The sequence below is a fragment of the Numida meleagris genome, chromosome 18, assembly GCF_002078875.1.
Source record: "Numida meleagris isolate 19003 breed g44 Domestic line chromosome 18, NumMel1.0, whole genome shotgun sequence".
NCBI lineage: Eukaryota > Metazoa > Chordata > Aves > Galliformes > Numididae > Numida > Numida meleagris.
The window spans coordinates 7652989-7673867 of NC_034426.1; the positions used below are offsets into that span (position 1 = coordinate 7652989).

The 20879-nt window shown below is 38.7% G+C and overlaps 1 protein-coding gene across 4 annotated transcripts in view; it reads left to right on the plus strand.

Annotated features, from left to right (window-relative positions):
• Window positions 1-20879, plus strand: part of BRIP1 (BRCA1 interacting protein C-terminal helicase 1) — a 107795-nt gene that overhangs the window by 3445 nt on the left and 83471 nt on the right. For all 4 annotated transcript variants that reach the window (XM_021416116.1, XM_021416119.1, XM_021416117.1 and 1 more), the window contains exons 6-14: window positions 408-542; window positions 5451-5744; window positions 6336-6557; window positions 6944-7143; window positions 10163-10295; window positions 10801-10952; window positions 11613-11784; window positions 11883-12020; window positions 12412-12573. In XM_021416116.1, coding sequence (XP_021271791.1) covers window positions 408-542; window positions 5451-5744; window positions 6336-6557; window positions 6944-7143; window positions 10163-10295; window positions 10801-10952; window positions 11613-11784; window positions 11883-12020; window positions 12412-12573 — 1608 coding nt within the window. The remainder of the gene's footprint in view (window positions 1-407; window positions 543-5450; window positions 5745-6335; window positions 6558-6943; window positions 7144-10162; window positions 10296-10800; window positions 10953-11612; window positions 11785-11882; window positions 12021-12411; window positions 12574-20879) is intronic.

A 20879-nucleotide genomic window follows, 5' to 3' on the forward strand; every position in this document is an offset into this window, starting at 1 on the left:
TCAAAAACAGCTGTCAAACACCAGTCAACATTTCAGAGAAAGGCATGGTGAATCCTTGGCAAGGCCGTGATTTAGGTGGACAGATTTCGTTCATGCTTGTTGTGACAAAGGAGCCTGTTGTTGCATTAAGTTTTGAAGGATACCATGTCCTAAGTGATTTCTTGCATATTTAAACACACAATATCCTCAAAGTATCTTTATCATTAGTTGGTACTCAATAAGAAGTGGAAGAAGTATGAGGTTTTAGAGTTGAGTGCTCTTGCAAATATATATTAAAAATACCAATAATACAGTGTTAGAACTGTGTACCATGTCCTTGCAAATGTAGTTATCACTGGCCTACAACGTGGAGTGCAGTGTTTCTGTAATAGATTTCATCACAGTCCTTTTTTTTTTCACCCAAACAGGTTAGAAAACGTCATTGCTTTTCAAAACAAGTGCAGCTGGTTGATGCTTTAGAAGTTTATAATCAGAGAAAAAATGGGGAACTGATTGTTCACTCTGAAAAAAGTGTGAAAAACGCTACTACTTCTGCCCGAACCGTAAGTAACGTAGTAATAGCTCAAAGTAGCCTTTCTTTTAACTGCTGTTTGTATTCACTTAGAGAGCTGCTTTCCAGCAGACTCTGCTTTTGTAAACACAAAAGCAGCCAAAAGCTTTAGTATCACTTTGAGGGAGTGAGAGCTGAGTCTTATCCTGCCAAAAGTGGAGCTGTTCTCTAGGTCATTTGATAGGAAGTGATCTTCATGGGTTCCAGAAAGCTCCATCGATTTTTGAGTAGGATATGAAATGCTTTGTGCCCCTGAACTTCAGTTGGCACTTGGAAATGCAAAGGCCAGCAGAGTGTGCTGTTGATTTTCAAATAAAAAGGCTTTTCGTATTTGATTGTCAGATTTGCTTTGGATACTTCAGTGCAAAACTTCTTTTTTTTCTACAAGTTCTAGAAATTTTATGTAGTGAAGAAAACTGAAAGCTTAATAGTGTTAGTTGATCTCGTCTAAGAAAATCAAACTGTGAATCAGTGTTTTATTATTTTTAGGAAAATGTCATTTTTTGTAGTGGTATGGCAGTGTGTTACAATGTGCTGCCTGTGGGTCTGGCTTTGCAGATTGACAATACAGTCCTGCTCAGTTTAAACAATACACTGCTCACCACTTGGGTACAAAGGAAGATATTACCCAATAAGAAATCACTGTTGATTTCTTTTTGTTCTTAAAAGGAAATTTAAGAAGTGTTAAATTCTTTTTATTTAAAGTTTATTTCTAAGAAGGAAAGGATGAGATGTTATTTTCCCTGTGTTGAACTTCTACTTCAGCAGACTGAGAACTTGTCTGACACCAAGGAAAGCTTGCAGAAAGTGAGGCCTTTCTTATCATTAGTCGTCCTGCTGCTAAACCATGGAATCACCAAGGTTGGGAAAGACCTCCGAGATGGTCCAGCCCAACCATCCACCTACACTGACATTTCCCCACTGAACCATTTCCCTTAGTACCACATCTAAACGTTTCTCTAGGTTTAAAACATGCAGGCTGTCAGTGGGCTGCTGGGTGTAAAAATGCTTTCCTTACATAGCTGGAAACGTATGGTGAAGTCCCTTGTTTTTATGCAAGTCATTCCTGTGAATGCTGTCTAAGCACGCACATTGGTTGAACACTGTTGCCTAGTACTTGCTAAATGGCAAAGGAGCTTGGCAAAAGTAGCTCCTTGTCTCCTCGTCAGGTTTCTGTTTCATAGCCGAGCAGAGGCAGGGTGGGATGCTGCACACCTGCAGGACCTGCAGCCAGGTGCCTGCTGCTGTGTGCCCGGCTGAGAGGGGAAGTCCTATAGGAGCTTCAGCTGAGAAATCATAGCCTTACTCTGCTCTCTTTATTTCTTCTGTGAAGGCATATGGTCTGAGAAACTGGGGCAGCTGGGTTAAGGAATCTCCATTTTTACTTGGTTTTAAAAAAAAAAAAAGTAAACAGTAAATGGAGAGTAGTGTAACAAACACTTGGGGTATCAAGAAACAACTGTGAAAAGAATCTGTCTTAATGTGCTAGCCTATTGCAGTCGAACATATTGCTTACAACCTTCACAATGGAGTTTGAGTGACTTCTGTTACACATTCCAGGAGACTGGCAGCCTGTTACAATCAGGGTCTGGACTCCAGAATAGGCTAATTTACCACGATGGGATGAAGAAAGTTGTGGATTTGTGTTACACGCTCTCACCTGACACCGTATCTGATCCTTTACCTGCTGATTGACGTTTTGAATGAGCTCTTTGAAGCAAGTTCCAGCTTAATTAAAACGTTTGCTTGGTTAGCAGTGATCTGTGAAAGCCTGTGATAAATATTGAACCGGGTTCACCTGCTGGTTACTGTGGAGGATAAACAGCTGCTTTGTGTGCCTTAATCAAGGGGCTGCAGCAGCCGCAGGGTGCTGTGCTTTCCGAGGCCCATAAAGGAGGAGTTGAAAAGCTCTGTAATGTCGCTGCTGATATCTTACTAGATTGTGCTTGTGTGATATTTCACACAAGCAGTATTCGCTGTTTTATCATCTAGGTGGCTTTGTAACTGGGAAATGTAGATGCAGATAGGAAGAACTCCTCTTATCTCGTCGTGTTTCACAGATCACAGCCTCGGTGTTTGTTTAGCTCCTTTTTACACATAGGACAGGTCGGTGGACTTGATTATTCTTTTATTAATCTGACTTCTACATTTTTGCCGTATAAATATGGATGCGATAGGCAGCTTTATCTGCCTGCTGACAGAAGGGAAAACAAGCTGCATTGCCCCAGGTCCGTATAGCCCGTATCTGATCTCTAACATCTGTCAGTGGATGTTACTGATGAAGCACTGCAGAAGGGTTTATGATTTTCCTCTCTCTAAAAGTCTATCCCGGATTCAAACAGCTGGAGATGGGTTTAGTTCTGAAGCCGGTGGCCAGGGTGAAATAGTTTTCTACTTTCTTAATTATTTATATACCCCCACATCTATAGATTCTTTCATGAACAAACAGAAGCATTTTCTAGTTTTGGCATAGTGTGCCCAGTGTCTCTGTGGTACACCTCCAAAGGTTTGTGCTTCGAGGCAGTGCTACTCTGGGAACTTCTGTAGCAGCATTGTCTCTTCGTTTGGCTGGAAAGTGTTCCCTTTCTTTTTCTGGAGTAATAGCATTAAGTTTTGCTGTCTGTTACTGAGAGCAAATAATTTTATAGAAATATAGAATTGAAATAGTTTGCTTTTAATAACATTTAAAGGCAGCCAACTACTTTCCAAAGGATAACAAAGAATTAAAGTGTAGCAGTGCAAATAACATGAAGAACTAAACATTTAAAGTATGCATTCACCATTTTATTGAGGTCTCTTGTAATTATAATGGACCTTCTACAAATATGGCTTCTTTTGTTTTTCTATCTGGGGCTAATGGCATCTGTGGCTTTCAGAAATGCTGTGACTGCTGTGGGCAGTGTTACACCTTTGAGGATTACTGTAAAAATCAGTCCGAGTTTCTGACTTTCACCTTCTGCTTCGAAAAAGGTTTAAAAATATATCACTGAGACATTCTGAAACTGGAATAGCGGCTCTTGAAACTGGTGGTGTATCAATTCCAGGCCTTTTAAGAAAAACTTTTAAGGCTGCCTGTGAAACACTAATTTGTAACACTTTGCACTAAACACCCCTACAAGTCATCCCGTGAGGAGAAATACATTTGTGTTTCAGAACCCTTCACAGGAGAGGTTTCTCTTTGGGCGTTCATATATTTCTATATATACCTGAGCTGCATTTTCCCGTGGATAGAACAGCTGTTTCAAAATGGCTGCTTGGTTGGTCATAATGTTCTTCTACTACTTTTATTTCACAAGCCAAATGCGGAGCTTAGCATTGGCACCAAGTATTAGTGATAACTGTGTCATCTTTGAATCCTGCAAATCAACTTGACGTGACTTGAAAAGCCAAACGCATTCACGGAGACCCTGCAGAGCAGGGAAACTGCTTCTGATGCATTAATTGTCAGCATCTTAATGTGCTGTTCGCTGTTTCAAAGAGCAAAATAGAAATATCAAGGTGCAATTTGCCATTCTCTGTGTGAGTACAAACAGAGTTGAGCATTGCCACGTATGTAACTTACACCACATGTCAGCTGCTTCCTGCCTCGCTGTTGACAAGAGCCCCATTCATAACTCTTCTTTTTATCCTTGCGGTGAATAAGTAATTATTCAATATCGAAGGCAGGATATTTGGAACTGGCTATTTAATGTGGCAGCACAGGGTAATGAAATCTGCTGTTACTGGCAACCTGAGAGGGGAATGTAACAATTCCAGCATGGGTGTAACTGTATCTGCTTTGAGGGCCTGTTTATTTGGCACATCAGTGAACCTTTTATCCCAGTGAGTGACAGCCCCAGAAGGGTTACATTTACATGCATCCTATCATGTATTGTAATATTTAATGGTGGACAAGGCTGAGTGGGGCTGAGGGTAACGTGAACTTGCTTTGCCTCGGAGCAGAGGCTAAAAGACAGCTTGATCCGCAGTTGTGGTGTAACACATGGCATGACTAGCATTTGTTTATAATGGATAATCTTACTGATTACAATTAAAAAGGGAGGGAGGAGTATTGGAGCCGGCAGCTACGTGTTGGTACTTGCACTATCAAGCTGAAAACCAAATACAAATCCTTGTACACTAGAAGCATTCATTGTTTTTATGGGAGATGTACGTAGATCCCGTTACTCAGGAGTTACTTGTTTTCCACACTTCTTTTTGTGCTAATTATTACAGTTTGGGGACAGTTGTTCCAGTATCTTGTATTATGATGGACATTAAAAAGATGGTGCTTCTCAAGAAGAAAAAAAACACTTAACAAATATTTTACAGGCTCTGCTTAGAATTATTCCCTATTTTGTCTTTTTTCATTGTTACTGGAATCCCTTTCACACAGTAGCACATCACATTTGTTCCTAATTGAGCCTGTATGAGGTAGTCTGATTTTTTTTTTTCCTGCAGATTTCATTAAAGTGTCTAGATTCCTTTTGAATGCTTTAAGGAAAAGTGCTCTCAGTATTTCAATTGAAGTGTCAAGTCCCAGTGTATTCTTCCTTTAAAGTGCTGACTGCTTCTTTCTTTGTAACACTAGTATCCTCCCAAGTTTAAATGCCAGAAGTTCCTTTACATTGTTCATGTGTATTACTTGTGTACATACTCTACGGGAGTAGGAGTTTTCTCTGTGATTGGGTTCTGATAAAGTTGTATACGGTGACAGCAGAAAGTATGCTAAAATTTTCAGGCGTGAGAGGATGTGATGTGTGTTCTTTAACATTTCTTAATGTTGATAGGCCAGTGTGATGATTTAACGGGATATCTTGAACTATCCCAGAGGGCATTTTCTAAATAGACCATAAAAAGATTTGGCTCGTTCATCTTGCATTGGGATTTTGCTAAGCTTTTTTTTTTGTTTGGGTTACAGCTTTTCAGCCCTTGCACGGAGTGTTCCTGCTCTTCTGGAAAAGAAACTCGTAAAGAAGCTGGTAACGCAAAGAAGAAAGCAAATGGAGATCAATCATTCATTCCCAAAATATTTTTTGGAACACGAACACACAAACAAATATCCCAGATTACCAGAGAGCTGAAGAGAACAGCGTATTCTGGTGTCCCTATGACAATTCTCTCTAGCCGGGATTATACCTGTATTCATCCTGTGGTGTCCAGTAGTAGTAGTAACAGGAATGAACTGTGTGTAGAACTACTGGAAGGGAAACATGTGAGTAATTTTGAGCATATGACTATAAATGCATTAAAGTGAAAGGTAGTTAAGTTTTTTTTCATTTCTTTCTGCTATGTTGGCTAAATGCTACTGGTAACTAAGATTAAATTACGTTTTAGTTGAAAAACGTACACCAGAAATAATCTTCATTGCTCATCGCATCGGTGAGCTTTGTTATAATTTCAATAATCCAGTTGAAAATATTTCCCTTTAAATTATGAAGTTACGCATTCAAGACTGGTGCCTCCGTGCTGTGTTTTTGTGGCCTGTATGTATAGACTTTGATAATGTTGTCTACAAAGTGTGGAATAAAATAGCTATCTTTATTTGTGTAAGCATTTAATTTCTTGTGTCGCACACATAAATGCGAAGAACCCTTTGTTTATTGAATTAACCAGAGATCCGGCCGCATTAATCTCTTCAAGATGTGCTTTCAGTTACTGCCCATCATAAAAAAAATATAAAGAGTTGTTAGAAATGTTTTCAGGAAATAAAGTCAAATGTATGTAACGACTTTGAGGTTTTTAAGCTTACTTGTTTTTCATTATTTTTTGTAACCTCTAACATTCTGTGCTCATTTGCTTTTAGGGCAAGTCCTGTCTTTACTATCATGGTGTTCATAAACTCAGTGAACACTATGCTCTGCATTCTGCACATAACACATACCAGGCTTGGGACATTGAGGATCTTGTGAGCCTGGGAAAGAAGCTTCGTGCCTGTCCATACTTTGCAGCCAGAGAACTCATGGTGGGAGCAGATATTGTATTTTGTCCTTATAATTATCTCCTAGACCCACAGATACGAGAGAGTGTAAGTATGTTTGTAAGAGAGACATTGCCATAAGTGAAGTTAAAAAAACAGAACTGTAATGTTCAGTGGTCACGATCAACCTGAAATCCAAATAGTATTTGGATACAGCAAACAACTCCTACAAATAACTTCTATAACTACACATAACTCCTGGGTTAAATAATTTTTTTCTCTTCTTTTGTTTCCGTCTTTCCTAGTGGACGCTTCTATATTCCAAGTAATATTTCCTCTGTTCCTATAGCTTAGCTGATCAGTCAGTTTTCTTTTTTAATCAACCTCAAAGCTTTGGGGCTCATGGAGAGCGTTTTTGAGCACAATCCTGTTAGTTGCTTTTTCTCATTATTGCATTTTACTCTGTTATACTAGATAATCATTTTATTTTGCAGATGGAAATTAACCTGAAAGGCCAAGTAGTCATTTTAGATGAAGCCCATAATATTGAGGACAGCGCTCGGGAGGCGGTGAGCTACAGTGTTACAGAAAGTCAGCTGAATGCTGCTCGAGAAGAGCTAGATTTCATGGTCAATAACAACATCAGGCAGAAGGATCACGAGCAGCTACGGGCTGTATGCTACTCTTTGACAAAGTAAGACAGTTCTTAATAATTGCTCTGTGTCAATTAGTATTTAGAAAATAACATTTAGGCTCCTTTTGTCTATTCTTAAAATGTTCATAACCTCCTTTAGTAGGAATCTCAGTCCTGTCGTGATTTCGTACAGATTCTTCATATTTGAAAGTGAATTCATCAGTCGTGCCCTTTGTTTTCCATGCAAAACTTGGCTCGAACTTCAGTGGAGTGTTAGAGGTCCGGAAACCTGCAGTACCTACAAATTTCCAGTAGAGACTCGCTAGGTCTTTAGAGGATTCAGTCAGCAGAGTCTTTGCACAAGCACACCCTGTCCTTTTTTCTCATTGTTCTCAGGCACAAGTTGTCCGTGCACTGTTACTGATCATTCTTTCTCCCTACGTTTTGTCAGCAGAATATGATTTTAATGATTTGCTTTTCTACTGCAATTGAAACCAAGGATGTGCTGAATCTCTTAGCACCTGCCTTGTTGGAACACAAGTGTCACGAAGTTCAGTGACCAGAGAAATGCGAGTGACTGAGAGTGTGGTTTTGGGAGCTAGAATAGATAAGTAAGGCAGAAAGAAGCTGAAAAAGTTGAAAGTGTTCTCCTCTCCTCTGCTTTGTTTTTGTCCTTGTTCACGTAAAGGGAAAGGTAGTAAGAGCAAAAAAGCATGGAAAACCCAGAAAGCATGGAGAGAGGATTGGAAGAGGGGACCTCAACAGAAGCTGAAAATCTTGAGAGGAAGTGGAATAGAAACCAGTAAACTAGGGGCAGAAGCTTGGGAAGAAGGGAAGAAAACAAGAGGGCACGAGGTTATGTTTTGTGTGGAGTGGGAACGTGAGAAAGTTGAACCATGTGGCCTTGAAGTTAACTGAACTCTGATGCAGTTCATGCCAAATCATTGCTTCGTTGCGTTAGCGGCTGGTGGAATGCATCGTGCAGCACGCTGCAGCAAGTAGTTCATCATTTTCCTGTGCTCTGTCCTGAGAGTTAATGTTCGTGTCAAAGAAATGACTTCTGGTTTTCTCTTCTGCAGAAGCTAATTCTCCTACTTTAGATATTTCAAATGTTATATTTTAGTACAAGACGGGAATAGCGTGGCTGGAGATTTGTTTGCCCCAAGCCTTTTAACCTTATCAGAAAAACCAAGGTTGATTGCCTTGGCAACTGCCAACAATACGAAAAGTGGTTGGAAAGCAGAGGATTGGGTGTAAATGGCCAGTAATTGGTAATGTGCTGTTCCATAAAGTGATGTGGCTTTGCCAAATGCATGGGTAATTAGAAAAATCTTATTTCACTTGGAAAGGTCCTGGGCCCTCATTCCAGACAGCACTTAAGCAATGGGCTTAGTGCCTCTGAGGTGCTAAAACAACCTTTCTGAGGAATTTGAAGATACAGCAATGGAGGTATACTAGCAAGCTCTGCTGATGAGATGCAGATTTTAAAGGAGAAACTGGTTGATCAGTGGGGGACAAATCAGTTGTTCACTTGGTTCTTCTATGTCAGCAATAGGATTTTCTGGTAGGAAGGGAAGGGGTAAACATGCTTGAACTGAAGGCAGTCTGTAACACATGCTGCATCTTTTCCTAAATATATAGCATCTGCTGTTTCCACTTCAATACCATAGACATCTGAGAATGGAGCTGATTTTATTTACGCTTACAGCTTTTCTCTAAATATAAATACTTATTTTAAATAGATGGACAGGTATTTCAAGTAAATGCTTTACTGTTAGGTTTAATGGGATGAGTTTTTTTCCAGAATTTGCCCTTTTTTGTGATGTTTTTTGTATTAGATTTGGAAAATGTTAGTGTTTGCATTTATAGTGTAACCATTTTGAAAGTATGTGATGGTGTTTAAGGTTTAGAACAGGGAAACAGAAGTTTTACGTTTCCTGAAATGTTTTATCCATTTATTTGTTTCTGTCATGCTGGGCTCTTCTTAATTTTAGTTCCAGATCTTTTTGATGTTACATTTGAGGAACTGGGGCTGAGTAGTACACTGGTAAACTTCTGCCTGTGCTAGTGATCATTATTTGTTAACAAGATAAAGGAAATTATGGCCAAAGAAGTGATTGTCTTGGTAGAATTTATGGAGATTTTGGGGGGGTTTTTTGTTGCTTTTGCTTGTAATCAGGCAAGAGGGAAAGTTTTTTAATTGTTCTGTTGAGCAGATGATTTGCAGTGACAGGGCAGGAAATCTGGAACTGAAACAGTTACTAAGCCTTGTTGCTTTATTTGATAATGATTAACTGATTTTACAGATCCATATTTTGAACTGTTGTAGAAATGACAGCTGTCTTTCTGATGCCTCCTGCTGGTTGATGAGACAGACAGCTTCGGCATTTCCTGAGAAAGAAGGAGCCTGCCTGCTTTTCTAGACAGAGGGGGAGAGCCTTGTAGTACTGCAGAGATGATGAAAGGCATATTTAGGTAGTGGGAACCTTAGCTCTGCCACAAATGAGATGATGTGCACTTTTAGGTCCTGGTTTTAGCAAGTCCTATCAAGTATTGCACTGTCAGTATGGTTATGATTCTGCTTAATTTTCAAGTTGTAGCAGAGTTACAAATATCTGTATTGTCCTGCCCTCCCTCACAGTGTATAGATACTAAAAAGAGTCATTTTTTGCCTCAAGATTTATTTCTTTTAGGGAGGTTTGTAATTGAGAGGATGACAAACCAACTTGTATGAGTTAGAGTAATGAGTGGCTTTAAAAGTACGGCAGAAATCTTTCTTAAATGAGCCTGGCATCTTGTATCGTAAGAACAGATTATATTTTAATCTCTCTTCCTTATTGTAAAGATAATACATAACAATAAAATACGAATGCATAGGGACAAGTTTTCCTCTCATGTCAGTGAGCTGCATCAAGAGCAGCTCATTTCAAGGGAGAACAGCTGGCATAAGGAAGATGTGGTCAAGTGTTGATCACAGTCACCACAGAAGAGTGGTGCAATTTGAGGTTCATTTTGTTTGGTATTTGGAATGTATTTCTAAGTTTGTGCTAAAATTGGTTCTGGTTTCTTTCTTTTCTAGCTGGCTACGGGAAAGCTCTAATCAGCTGGTAGAAACAGGGTATGAAACCTCCTGTAAGGTTTGGAGTGGAAAAGAAATGCTCAACCATTTGCACGAGATGGGAATAACCAGTACTAGTTTTCCCATTTTACAGGTAATGTTGTAAGCTATATAAATGAGTACCAGAGTTGTTAAACATCTTAAAATACCTGCAAGCTAAATGTTGACACATCTGTTACTTTATTACAATTTTGAAAAGCTGTCTAAAAATTACACGTGACGAAAACCAGGAGTAATCCATTTGAGCTACTGCAATTTACAGAAAAAATCCATGTTTTAAAGGTTAAAATTGATCATGTACAATTATCTTAAATTGTGCCAGCTAGTCACTGATAGCTTTGTCTGTTCTACCCGTCTGCATTCTTTATTGACTGTTGAAATGTACTTAAAGTATTTTCAACCCTATCCCTCCTTTTTGTGTAAGCCAAATACGTTAAAAGCTCTGTTAGTTTTCCTTTCCCATTCTATCTTCAGTCAGACTTTATAGGTGTCGTAGGTGAACTTTTAAAGCAGTGTGCTGCTCGTCTTGTATCTGTATTAACTTTGCTTTTGAGAAGATAAATCAGAATGTTAATGTGGCATTTGTTTGCCTCTCGTAGAAACACCTTTCTGCTGCCTTGGAAAAAGAAGAAAAAATATCAATGCTTGGTAAAGAGGAACTTGTCGAGATACCTATCGTGAGCTCTGCCACTCAGATTGTGCTGAAAGGGTTATTCATGGTTCTTGTGTGTCTTTTTAAAGATAACAGCAGGTCAGTGTAAATACGTAGCCTGAGCTGGGTGGTGGTGTTCAATTCAGCTGCGTTGCCAAACTGCCCGTTTCATTTGTGCAACGCTTTTGTTATAGTGTCTGCACTCTGAGGAAAAACTAACGTTTCAAAAAGCTTTGGGAAATTTACTTACGTGGCAAGAATTTACTGAGAACTAATTTAAATACTACCAAATCATGTTGTTTTCACTCGGGAATGAATTCGGATGTTGAAGAAATTTATTTGAAGGTTAGAGGTGAATTTTCTTGATGCGTTGCCATGTTAAATGTGCATGGATTTTGTTTTTCTACGTAGCGCTTATTATTTGACTTCTGTCTACTAATTCCAGCAGTTACTAATGCTTTCTGATTTAAACCTTATTTTTTTCAAATATTAATTACTGTGAAGCTTCATTATTTGTCCAAAAGGGAAACTGTCAACCACTGAAATTTTACATCTCTTAGAGAGTTACCTTCTTCTAGTGAAGGCTTTACACCCTGCACAATCCACAGCTTTTCTATTTTCAGATAATACAACATACAAAATTATTTTTTATGCTTAAATTGTAAAGGCATTATAGCAACATAGAGTCTTTGCTTTTTATGAGCATAATGCTTACAGTTTGCTTAATTGTAACTTCAATTTTTCTGTGCCTCTTCATAGGTTTGCAGATGATTACAGAGTTGCTTTGCAACAAACTTACACTTGGACAAATGAAAGCCAACCTGATGTTTCAGATCCAACAGCTTTCTTTACAAAGACCAAACGTAAAAGGAACTTGCGACATAAAACTGTAGTCCACGTGCTTAATTTCTGGTGCTTGAATCCTGCTGTGGTAAGCTGGGTGTGAAGGAACTAATTTTGAATGATGGCAAATCCGCGTAGGTGATTGCATCTGTTTTCTGAATTGCTTCATTTCTCTCTCTGACTTAGGCTTTTTCAGACTTAAATGATGTCAGAACGATTGTTCTGACGTCTGGTACGCTCTCTCCAATGGATTCATTTTCTTCCGAACTTGGCGTGAAGTTTTCTATTCAGCTGGAGGCAAATCATGTTATCCGGAACTCACAGGTAAACTCCTGCAGAGCTGTTCGCTCCTTTGAGGTACAATGCTCTCCATTGTGAAATGAAAGTAGCTTGCAAATAAAAATGCTGACAGATGCATTCTGTGAGTATGAAAAAAAATGTGCAGACCAGGCTGGCACTTGGAATTATGCAATTGTAAAGTAAATTTTCAAACCCACCTCCTCCATTTGAAAACTTAATGCCATGCTATTTGATAATTCAGTTTCATCTCAGTTATTGCGCTCTTCAGAAGTTTTAAGTGCCTGGACTCATTTGCTTAGAGAGATATCTCAATAGTTTTCTTTGTCTTTAAAGTTTCAATGTTTAGCATAATGTAACTTAGCACGTTTTGTGTCGCTTACTTTAGTATTAACTTTTTAAATGTGAAATGCACAAGGTTTGGGTTGGCACCATTGGAGCAGGCCCGAATGGTCGGAAGCTGTGTGCCACGTTCCAGCATACGGAGACCTTTGAGTTCCAGGATGAGGTGGGAGCACTCCTGCTTTCAGTGTGTCGAACACTTGGCCAAGGAATTTTGTGTTTTTTGCCATCCTACAAGGTAAAGAAATCTTTCTTCGTATTTGTCCTTCAAAAAGCACCCGCTGTACTTGAAAAAATGTGCTGTGATTTTTTTTTGTTTAAACATTAACATGTGAATGCATATAGAATAAGTATACTGCAATAACATAATTATCTTATTGTAACTTCTTCGGTCTCATATTGGCTGGTATGCCCATTTGTTTTTGTGAAAAAGCAGGCTCGTATTTGTTTTCAACAATGTCTGTATCTCAGTAATTATGAAAGGAGTACTATTTTTTGCCTTAAATTATTCCCTGAATGCTTCAAAACTATGAAGTAAAAAGAACAACTCTGCATATTCTTTGTATGCTGTCTGAATGCCGTGTTCATCCAGTTCATTGCTTTCCTTGTTTCTTGTTTGCACTGAGGATTGTGCTGTATTTTTCCCCGAGTCTGGTGGGAATTGCTCGCTGGCATCAGCTGAAAGGAATCAAATTTCTCAATTTCAGACTACGTGATATCAAATGTCACTAACAACAGATATCTAATTATGGTTAATTTGTACCTCACGGAAGTTCTGCATTCTTCTCCATTAGTTCTTATTGTTATTGATGGTCAGCTCTAGGGAGCAGGAGTATAAACCTGCAATGTAAATCTGTTATTCTTGCCCATTCTTGCTTACATATTTCATGTAATATTTGCAAGAGCTTGACTTGTTTTTGTTTTGAATTCTAAAAAATCTTAGCAATGTTTAAACAAACAAAAACCCAAACTCCATAACCAACCAAAATAAAACCATGAAAGCCCCTACTAAACGAACAAAAAAACCCCAGTCCAATGGAAAAATAAAGGTTTCAGACCATTTTGCTCATCTCCAGTGTTCCATACAAGAGAATATTTTTTAAATGAAATAAGACTTGTCCGTTTTTTTTTTTTAAAGCTTTCATGTTAGTTTGATCATTGAACTGAATGACAAATGATAAAACCAGCGAGGGTTAGCAAAGCAAGGGTTTTTCTTCTTTCTTTCTGAGTGTCTTTAAAGGATTCCAGTCATCAGTGCAGTTACTGGCTGTCACCATTAGGTGACCACATCAGACCAGGTAATGTACAGTCAGTGAAAAAAGCAGATTGCTGGCCATACATTTCTTTAATTTACCTCACAAAACTCTGTGCTTATACGCAAAGGCAACGATCTGGGAACAAATTTTGCATTCAATTTGTTTTATTAAGGAATTTGGGGGCATATTTCAGTTTTCACTGTCATCGCTGTTGTAATTAGCGTTACGTGTTAATCAGTATGTGATAGTCGATCTTGTTGCATCCAGACCTGGCAAATGCTTTAGGAAGTTTTTATGAGAACAGTAATCTGAATTGAAGGTACGGAGAGACTTTGTAATGACATTTAGTAAAGAAGGAAAGAGATTGCTGGACAGCCCTGGTACCCTTCCCCCTCTCGCTGCCCTTATGCTTCGCTAAAGGTCACCCAGCTAAACACGTTGAGTGTTTTTGCTTTGTGGGAATACTTCCATGAACCCAGCGAAAGTATTGATAAATATAAATTGCAGACAATTGAAGGATGATATTTTAAAATCACATTGCCAATATTTTTCTATGGATGCCCTTTTTCATTCCACTCCTTCTTTTATTCTGGATTGGGTTGCCTTTAAATCTAAGAGATTAATTTGTTGAAAATACAGAATAATGTAAGCGTAAGTATATTAGTACGGGGGAAAAGAAGATATTTTTCTTTCATCGTCATACAGAATATGGTTTACCTGCACATTTGCATTTCAAAACCGCTTATCAGAGATTTTCATGGGGGAGATTGCACCTTTTCAAGAGATTGTTCAAGCCTCTTGGGATGGGATTAATATACCTGGTCACGTACCTCACTAATAGTTATGAATTAAGGCAATTTTTGGAGATATCAGACAATTTTCAGAATTTCAGTTTCTGCTCCCTTTTATTTAAAAGGGGGAAAAAAAAAAAGAGGCCGAAATTGCATCTTACATTTTAATAAAATATGAGTATATTTCCTTTTCTGTTGTGAGAATGGTACCTTTATGCTTTCTGGCCTTAATCACTGGGAGCAGAAGGAATGGAGGTGTACCACTACCCACAGCAAGCAGGAGAGCAGCCAGTCTGTGTGGCACAGCGTGTCATGATGAATGGTGTTGGGAGCATAGAACCAGGAGACGAGCGGTGCTGTCTCACTGCTTGTCCTCTCAGACAGGACAATGTCATTATTCAACATTAGAAATAAAGTTTTGGCAAAAGTAGAACAATTCAAACCATTTAATCTTCTTCCCACTCTGGAAGCTAAGGGGCTATTTATAAGTAAAGTTGATTTCTCTGTATTTTGCCTGGAATTTCAGGTGGCATTGTAAATGTTTAAGAGGTAATGCACCAATTCCAGGTGAAAGTGATGACCCATGTATTCACGTCAGAGCCTGTGAAACTTGAGCAGAAATGTAGTGATTTGTTTCAGACTTCTGAAGTGCTTAATAAAGAAGTCCTACTCAGAAAGTACAGATGCCAAGGTACTAGAAAGTTTCTGTGTGCAAATAAATGGAAGGCAAATACATTTCTGAATGTCACGACTTTAACCTAATCGTGAGAAGAGAGAAGGAGATGCTTCTCATAGAGCATGAGAAACGTTACCAGAGTATGGTGCTATAGGAGCTAGGATTTAAGTCAAATACTCCAAAAAACAGTAGTAGAGAAGCTTGCCTTTACCTTAATTAAGCAGATATACAGATATATATAAATAAATGTACAGACTGTATATGTACAGCAAATATCTGAGATCAGCAATACAGTGGAGAAAGATGTATGCACAAGCAGAAAACACTGCATCAGATATATCCACACTTCATAGTTTTCTGTTATAAAGAGCTGTGATGCCATATTTAATATACAGAGTAGTCTCCAGTAACATTATTTTTTTGGTAATTATCAAAGTTCCAGCATGTTGACTTTTTCTTTTTAATATAAACTTAATTTAATTGCAATCCAAGATACTTTTTAGGGCTACTAAAAAACAAACTGTTGATACCTTGCAACAAAAATGCATTTATGTGAAAATCAGTAGCAACTCCAGGAAAAACACTCTATAAAAGAGAATATCAGGAGGTGAAAAGATTACTCAGAAATCTAAGATGCTTTTAAACAAGATTAAGATAAGGACCATTAAGGTTCATGTCGCCGACCTGTCTGCATTAAGATATATCTTGCCTGGTGCCTGCATCTTAGATGATTCATTCAATATGTGTCATATCAAAGTCAAGGTATACAGCGAGGAGAAAAATGCTAATGCTTATAAATTTTAGTGATAATCCATCATGATGAATTAACTGACCTTTCTTTAGTAGCTCTTTTACAAAATAAGCTCTGAACAATAATGTTAATGGTTTTTTTTCTGCTGTTTTTTTTTAAGATGTTTGTTAATTTGAATCTGCTAATTATTGACTCGTAGCTTAGAAGTAAATTTTTTTAAGTAGTTGATCAGAAGGCTTTGGATGACTTGGTTCTTAAGATCTTTGAGAATCAAGGATTATTTTGCTACTTTTTCTCTGCACCTTTAAGAAGTAGTGTCCACCATTGATTCAGATTAATCATATTTCTTTTGTATCTCCTTTCCTTTACAAAACTTTAACTTTTCAAGTTAAATACCAGTTTTAATTGATAGCTGTGTAGTGTTGCTGTGTATTTCGTGTTATGCTGCCTCAAATAGATTTGTAGAGGGAATAGCTGGGAAAATGAGGAGAATTCCAGAAGTACAAGCCTAAGAATACAGAAATGTTAACTACTTCATTCTGTCTTTTCTGAACCTCTGAGAAGTGGCTGAATGGCCTAAATCTACAGTTTGAAGATGACTTGCTGTACTACCTATGAAGTATTTATATCCAAATGTCTGTAATGCAGATTTTTCTTGTGCCATTTGCATTGCTGTGTGTTTTAAAATGCAGGTGGCAGTGAATTGGGGTTTGCAGCTATGCTGCTACGTGAAAGAATTCCAGCCTTAATGAGGTTTAAACTATGAAAGTCACTTTTTCACTGGCAAAAATAAATGCTGAAATTCATTTTGGAGTTTCCATGGATCCTGATAATTTTAAGGGCTTCTAGATCCATCCTGATGGAAGTTCTATCCGTCCCATCCCTTTTTCTTGAGTGCCTTGACTGGTCACCCTGCCTTCAGTAAGGACAGCCAGCTCATCCGTTTGAAGCGAAACATCTCTGTTTGTCACTTGGACTCTTTTCCCATTTAAGGTATCAGCCAAAGTTGTGGTGCTGTTACAGACAAGTGTTGTTTCCCATTCTTTTGATGTACTGTTCTTGGCAGTGTCCCATGACTTTAGGTAAGCACACCCCAACAACATCGCTTAACTCCCTGAGCAGTGCAGAGCGCAGCAATTGGTCCAACTTGGGCTGTTTTCAACAGACTCTTCAGATTCAGTCTAGGCAGTTGCTTTGGACCTTGGTTTAACCTCTGACTATTGCACTTTCCTGCCGTTGCACAGCAGTGTGTCTGCGTTGGATATGAGCCCAAATCCTGGGATATTCTGTCTCCTGGCCTGGACGTAAATGTGCCACCCCCATATGTGACAGGCTGAAGGAGGGATACAGTTTCAGTGTTAATTCTGATCTCTGTCTCTTCTTAGTTCAAGACCTGTCTTTTTTTGTTGGTTTTTTTTCTTTACTGAGATTTGTTTGAGGTTGGTAGAAGAAAAATTTTTCTAAGAAGTTTTTGTCGCAGCAGCAGAAAATGAATAGGACCTGACACTGAAAAAAGAACAGAATATGTTCATTTCTAAAACTTCCCTGAAATACAGTTTTGTAAACAAATTATATGAAACCCCTTTTTGCTATCATCAATAAGAAGAAATGCTGCTTTCTGACAACTTCTATTTATTTAATAAATTACTTCAATACATTTACGAAAGGTGGTAGTCTGTTTGGCCAGGCCTATTAAAAGCATTAAGATTTGAGCAGTGGCTGTTAAAATGAGTAAATGGCAATATCGCAAAGTTAAACAAATGCCAAAAAACATTTTCCAGAGTACTGGGATTGTAACAATACCATTAATGAGGGCAAAGAGGTTTTAATGCAATTTGCACGTTCTAAAGTTTCAAAAAGAGGTTTTGAGTTAGTGCATTATTAATGTTCTGAACATCTGGAACTGTGTAAGAGCCACAGACATTGAGCAAGTGCAGGGTTTCCCCACTAGGTCTGATGCTGACTGATTTCCTCCCCAGCGAAAAGCTTGTTTTAAGAAGTTTGAGACAGTAAAATGACAATGTCCAGATAAGAGATAAACATTCCACAATGTCTTTTTGCTTGCAGCGTGCGTGTGGAGGAAAAATTGGAGACCATTAGGTTTGTGCAGTGAAGAGGTGAATTTGAAATTGAAGAGGAAAATGGTGATCTGCACCCAGGTGGTGCCCTGTGGTGTGGCTGCACTGATGGCAGAGGAATTACCTAATGCCACCGAGTGGGTTCCTTAAGGTTGCTTACCTTTTTTCTGTTGGGTGTACTTAAGGCTGCATTTAGGTATAGTTTGCAGGGACAAATACTCTTATCAGGAGTAACGTTCTCCTTGATGTCCTTGTTGGTAGGAGTGCTCTGAGGAAGAGGTGTGCTCCTGTGTGTAAATATTTGCAGGAAGTGGGAATCCGTTTGTACCCAGCATGTTTTATGGCACAAATACGTACTTCCAAATTGCACCGACGTCAGCTTTCTGCATTGTTTTAACATTATAAAACGTAATTCAGAGTGCTACAGCTTTGAAATGATGTGTGAAACGATGTTTTACAGAATCACTGGATTGTAGGTGTTGGAAGGGACCTCTGGAGATTATCTTGTCCAAGCTGCCTGATTTCAGTGTGTCTATAGTTTTAGATGCCATAACCATAGCTAATATCCAGCGTCACATTCATTGGGTTGAAAAGAAAAGAGGCTTTAAGCAGGCTGGCGTATCAGAGATAAGTTATGAAATAATTGTAAATTAATAATGATACTCACTTTCTCCTAAGCATTTGCTTGCTACTCTCAGGGGAAAGGCATTCTTTTACTTCAGAAGCCTTATTTGTTTGAGCCAAACAGCTGTGATGGGGCTATTACAGTATGTAGCAAACCCTAAAAACAAGAAAATGCTTTAGGGAATAGGAGCCTGTCATCCTCGCTGACTCAAATTTTGCGCAGGTACCTAACAACTGAAGTAGAGTAAAATGGTGGAAGAGTAATTAACAAGTGAGAAGTGCTCTGTGCCCCCATCCTGGCTGCAGTGGCTCTGTGCAGTGCCCCTGGAAGTCACTAAGGTTTGTTTCAGGGAGTGCAGACTGCTGAGGTCGGTCTGGTGACACCGAAGTGACCCTTTTGGTGTGGGTTTAATTTGAGAAGAAAGGCTTACTGCCAGATTCTAAAGCTGTGTCTGTTGCCTTCCTCTGATGAAAATCTTAGTAGACTGGTTTCCATGTGATGGGGCATAACTCTGGGAAAATAAGTGGTCTAAAAAAGCTGTGTGTTAATGACTTAAACAATGCATTTCAACATTTGTACCTAATAAACGTAGTTGGAATTTTCTTTTCTTGTTGACCACTGCTTTTTTCATTGCTTTTTACTCTCACTCTGTATTAGTAGTTTTCTTTCTGATCTTTATCTCAGCTTCCTCATGTTTTATGGTTTTTGTTGCTCCCATTAATCATATACAATATCTTTTCTTTCATTTTTATTCTCCATTTTTTCATCATTTAAAACTTTAAATGTGTGTAATATAAACTGTCTGGATATCGGAGCCCTTACATTCATCCAAAAGGCCAATTTTCAGCCTTGGTGTGCGTTATCTGAGGTGTCTTCTGAGAGCTACTATGGCTCCTTAAATCTTAATGCAATTTCTGAAGTCTACAGTTTCAGTTTATCGCATTGACTCGAGCACAGAGGTATGCGAAAGGCACTGTGTGTGAGGAAAGAGTTCAGCCACTGCATCCCAGAACTCTTCATTGGAGACTGCTGCGGTGGCATTGCCTCAAACAGGCAAGAGCTATAGCAGAAGGAATACTGAAGTTTATACAAAAAGAATTAGGGTAAGGATTCTTCTGTAAACAGGTATATAATCTTTGCCCTCAAGTTCTGGTGCAGGCCTCCCTCTTTCATGTCATCTGTTCAGTCACATTGCTTTGCCAAACTAAAAGTGGGGATGGAGCTGGTGGATCACACCTCGGCACGATCATTTCTTATATAATCTGGGAGGCTACGGCAGAAATATTGCCCTAGAATAAGAAAACCAGAGTCGTGCTGAATTACACTCAAAATGAATAATTGAAGTGCTGTAAAATAACTCCTAGACTTTCAAAGCTGATGCTTGTTTTATTATAAAGATTTATTACAGTGTTTTCACTTAGAATTTTTTTTTAACTTTTTGAATTTTTTAATCCATTGCTTGGTTACTGGTGGCTTTTGACCAGCCACTTGCAGTACTTACAAAGCAGGCTAAGAAAAGGTGTGTGTCAAAGATAATTTTGTAGCTTTCAGGCTGATAGCTGACAAGTTGAATAGCTGCAAAAGATTTCTTTTTTAAAATAGTATGGTCAGATCCTATATTTGCTGTTGTTATGGCAGTAATTTTCCTGATTTCTGGGGAATTAGGAATAATCCAAGCGTGAGATGATCCAACAGCTTGCTGCTGACCAAGGACCTTCTTCCTCCTTGTGATTGTTTTCCTGCTGCTCTAGAACAATGGAAAGGGATTTCTTCTTAATTTCTTTTTATTGTTTTTCCTCTTTTCTGGTTAGTTTTCATCTGGCCTTGTGAACTGAGCTGACTCATCAAGAGGCCAGATAAGTGTCAGAGATGGCTCAAGGGAAGAGATCATGTAGTGTACTCATGGATGTGAGCGTGGTTACCCCTTTTATGGCTAGAGCTAAGCCTCAGAGATGGAACAATGGTCCTGTGCTTTTTTGAAAATGCCTTTTTCAATGGTTGACCTTAATATGAGTACCTGTAAAGATACTCGTTTGGAAGTTGTGAAGGTTTTATGAAGTATGGTCTGTAATAAAGTTATTGCTAGAAGCTGTAGCGCTGTGATCTCAGACTGTCTTCGCTCTGGATTAAGTGGAGAGTTACTCAGGTGGATGTTCTGGGTAAGTGGGAATTTGGGTGAAGTGACATGAAAGAAATGAGGTGTTCTGACTTCAGTCTGTGGAAATCCACTTACGGGAAGGATTAGTTTAAAGGAGCAATGAAGTTTGAGCTGTAGAATGAATGGGTCTCCTCTCCCAATTTCCTCATGCTTTCCAGAATATGAGTGCCTCGTTATGTTCCGAGTCTGAAACTTCATAGCATTTTCAA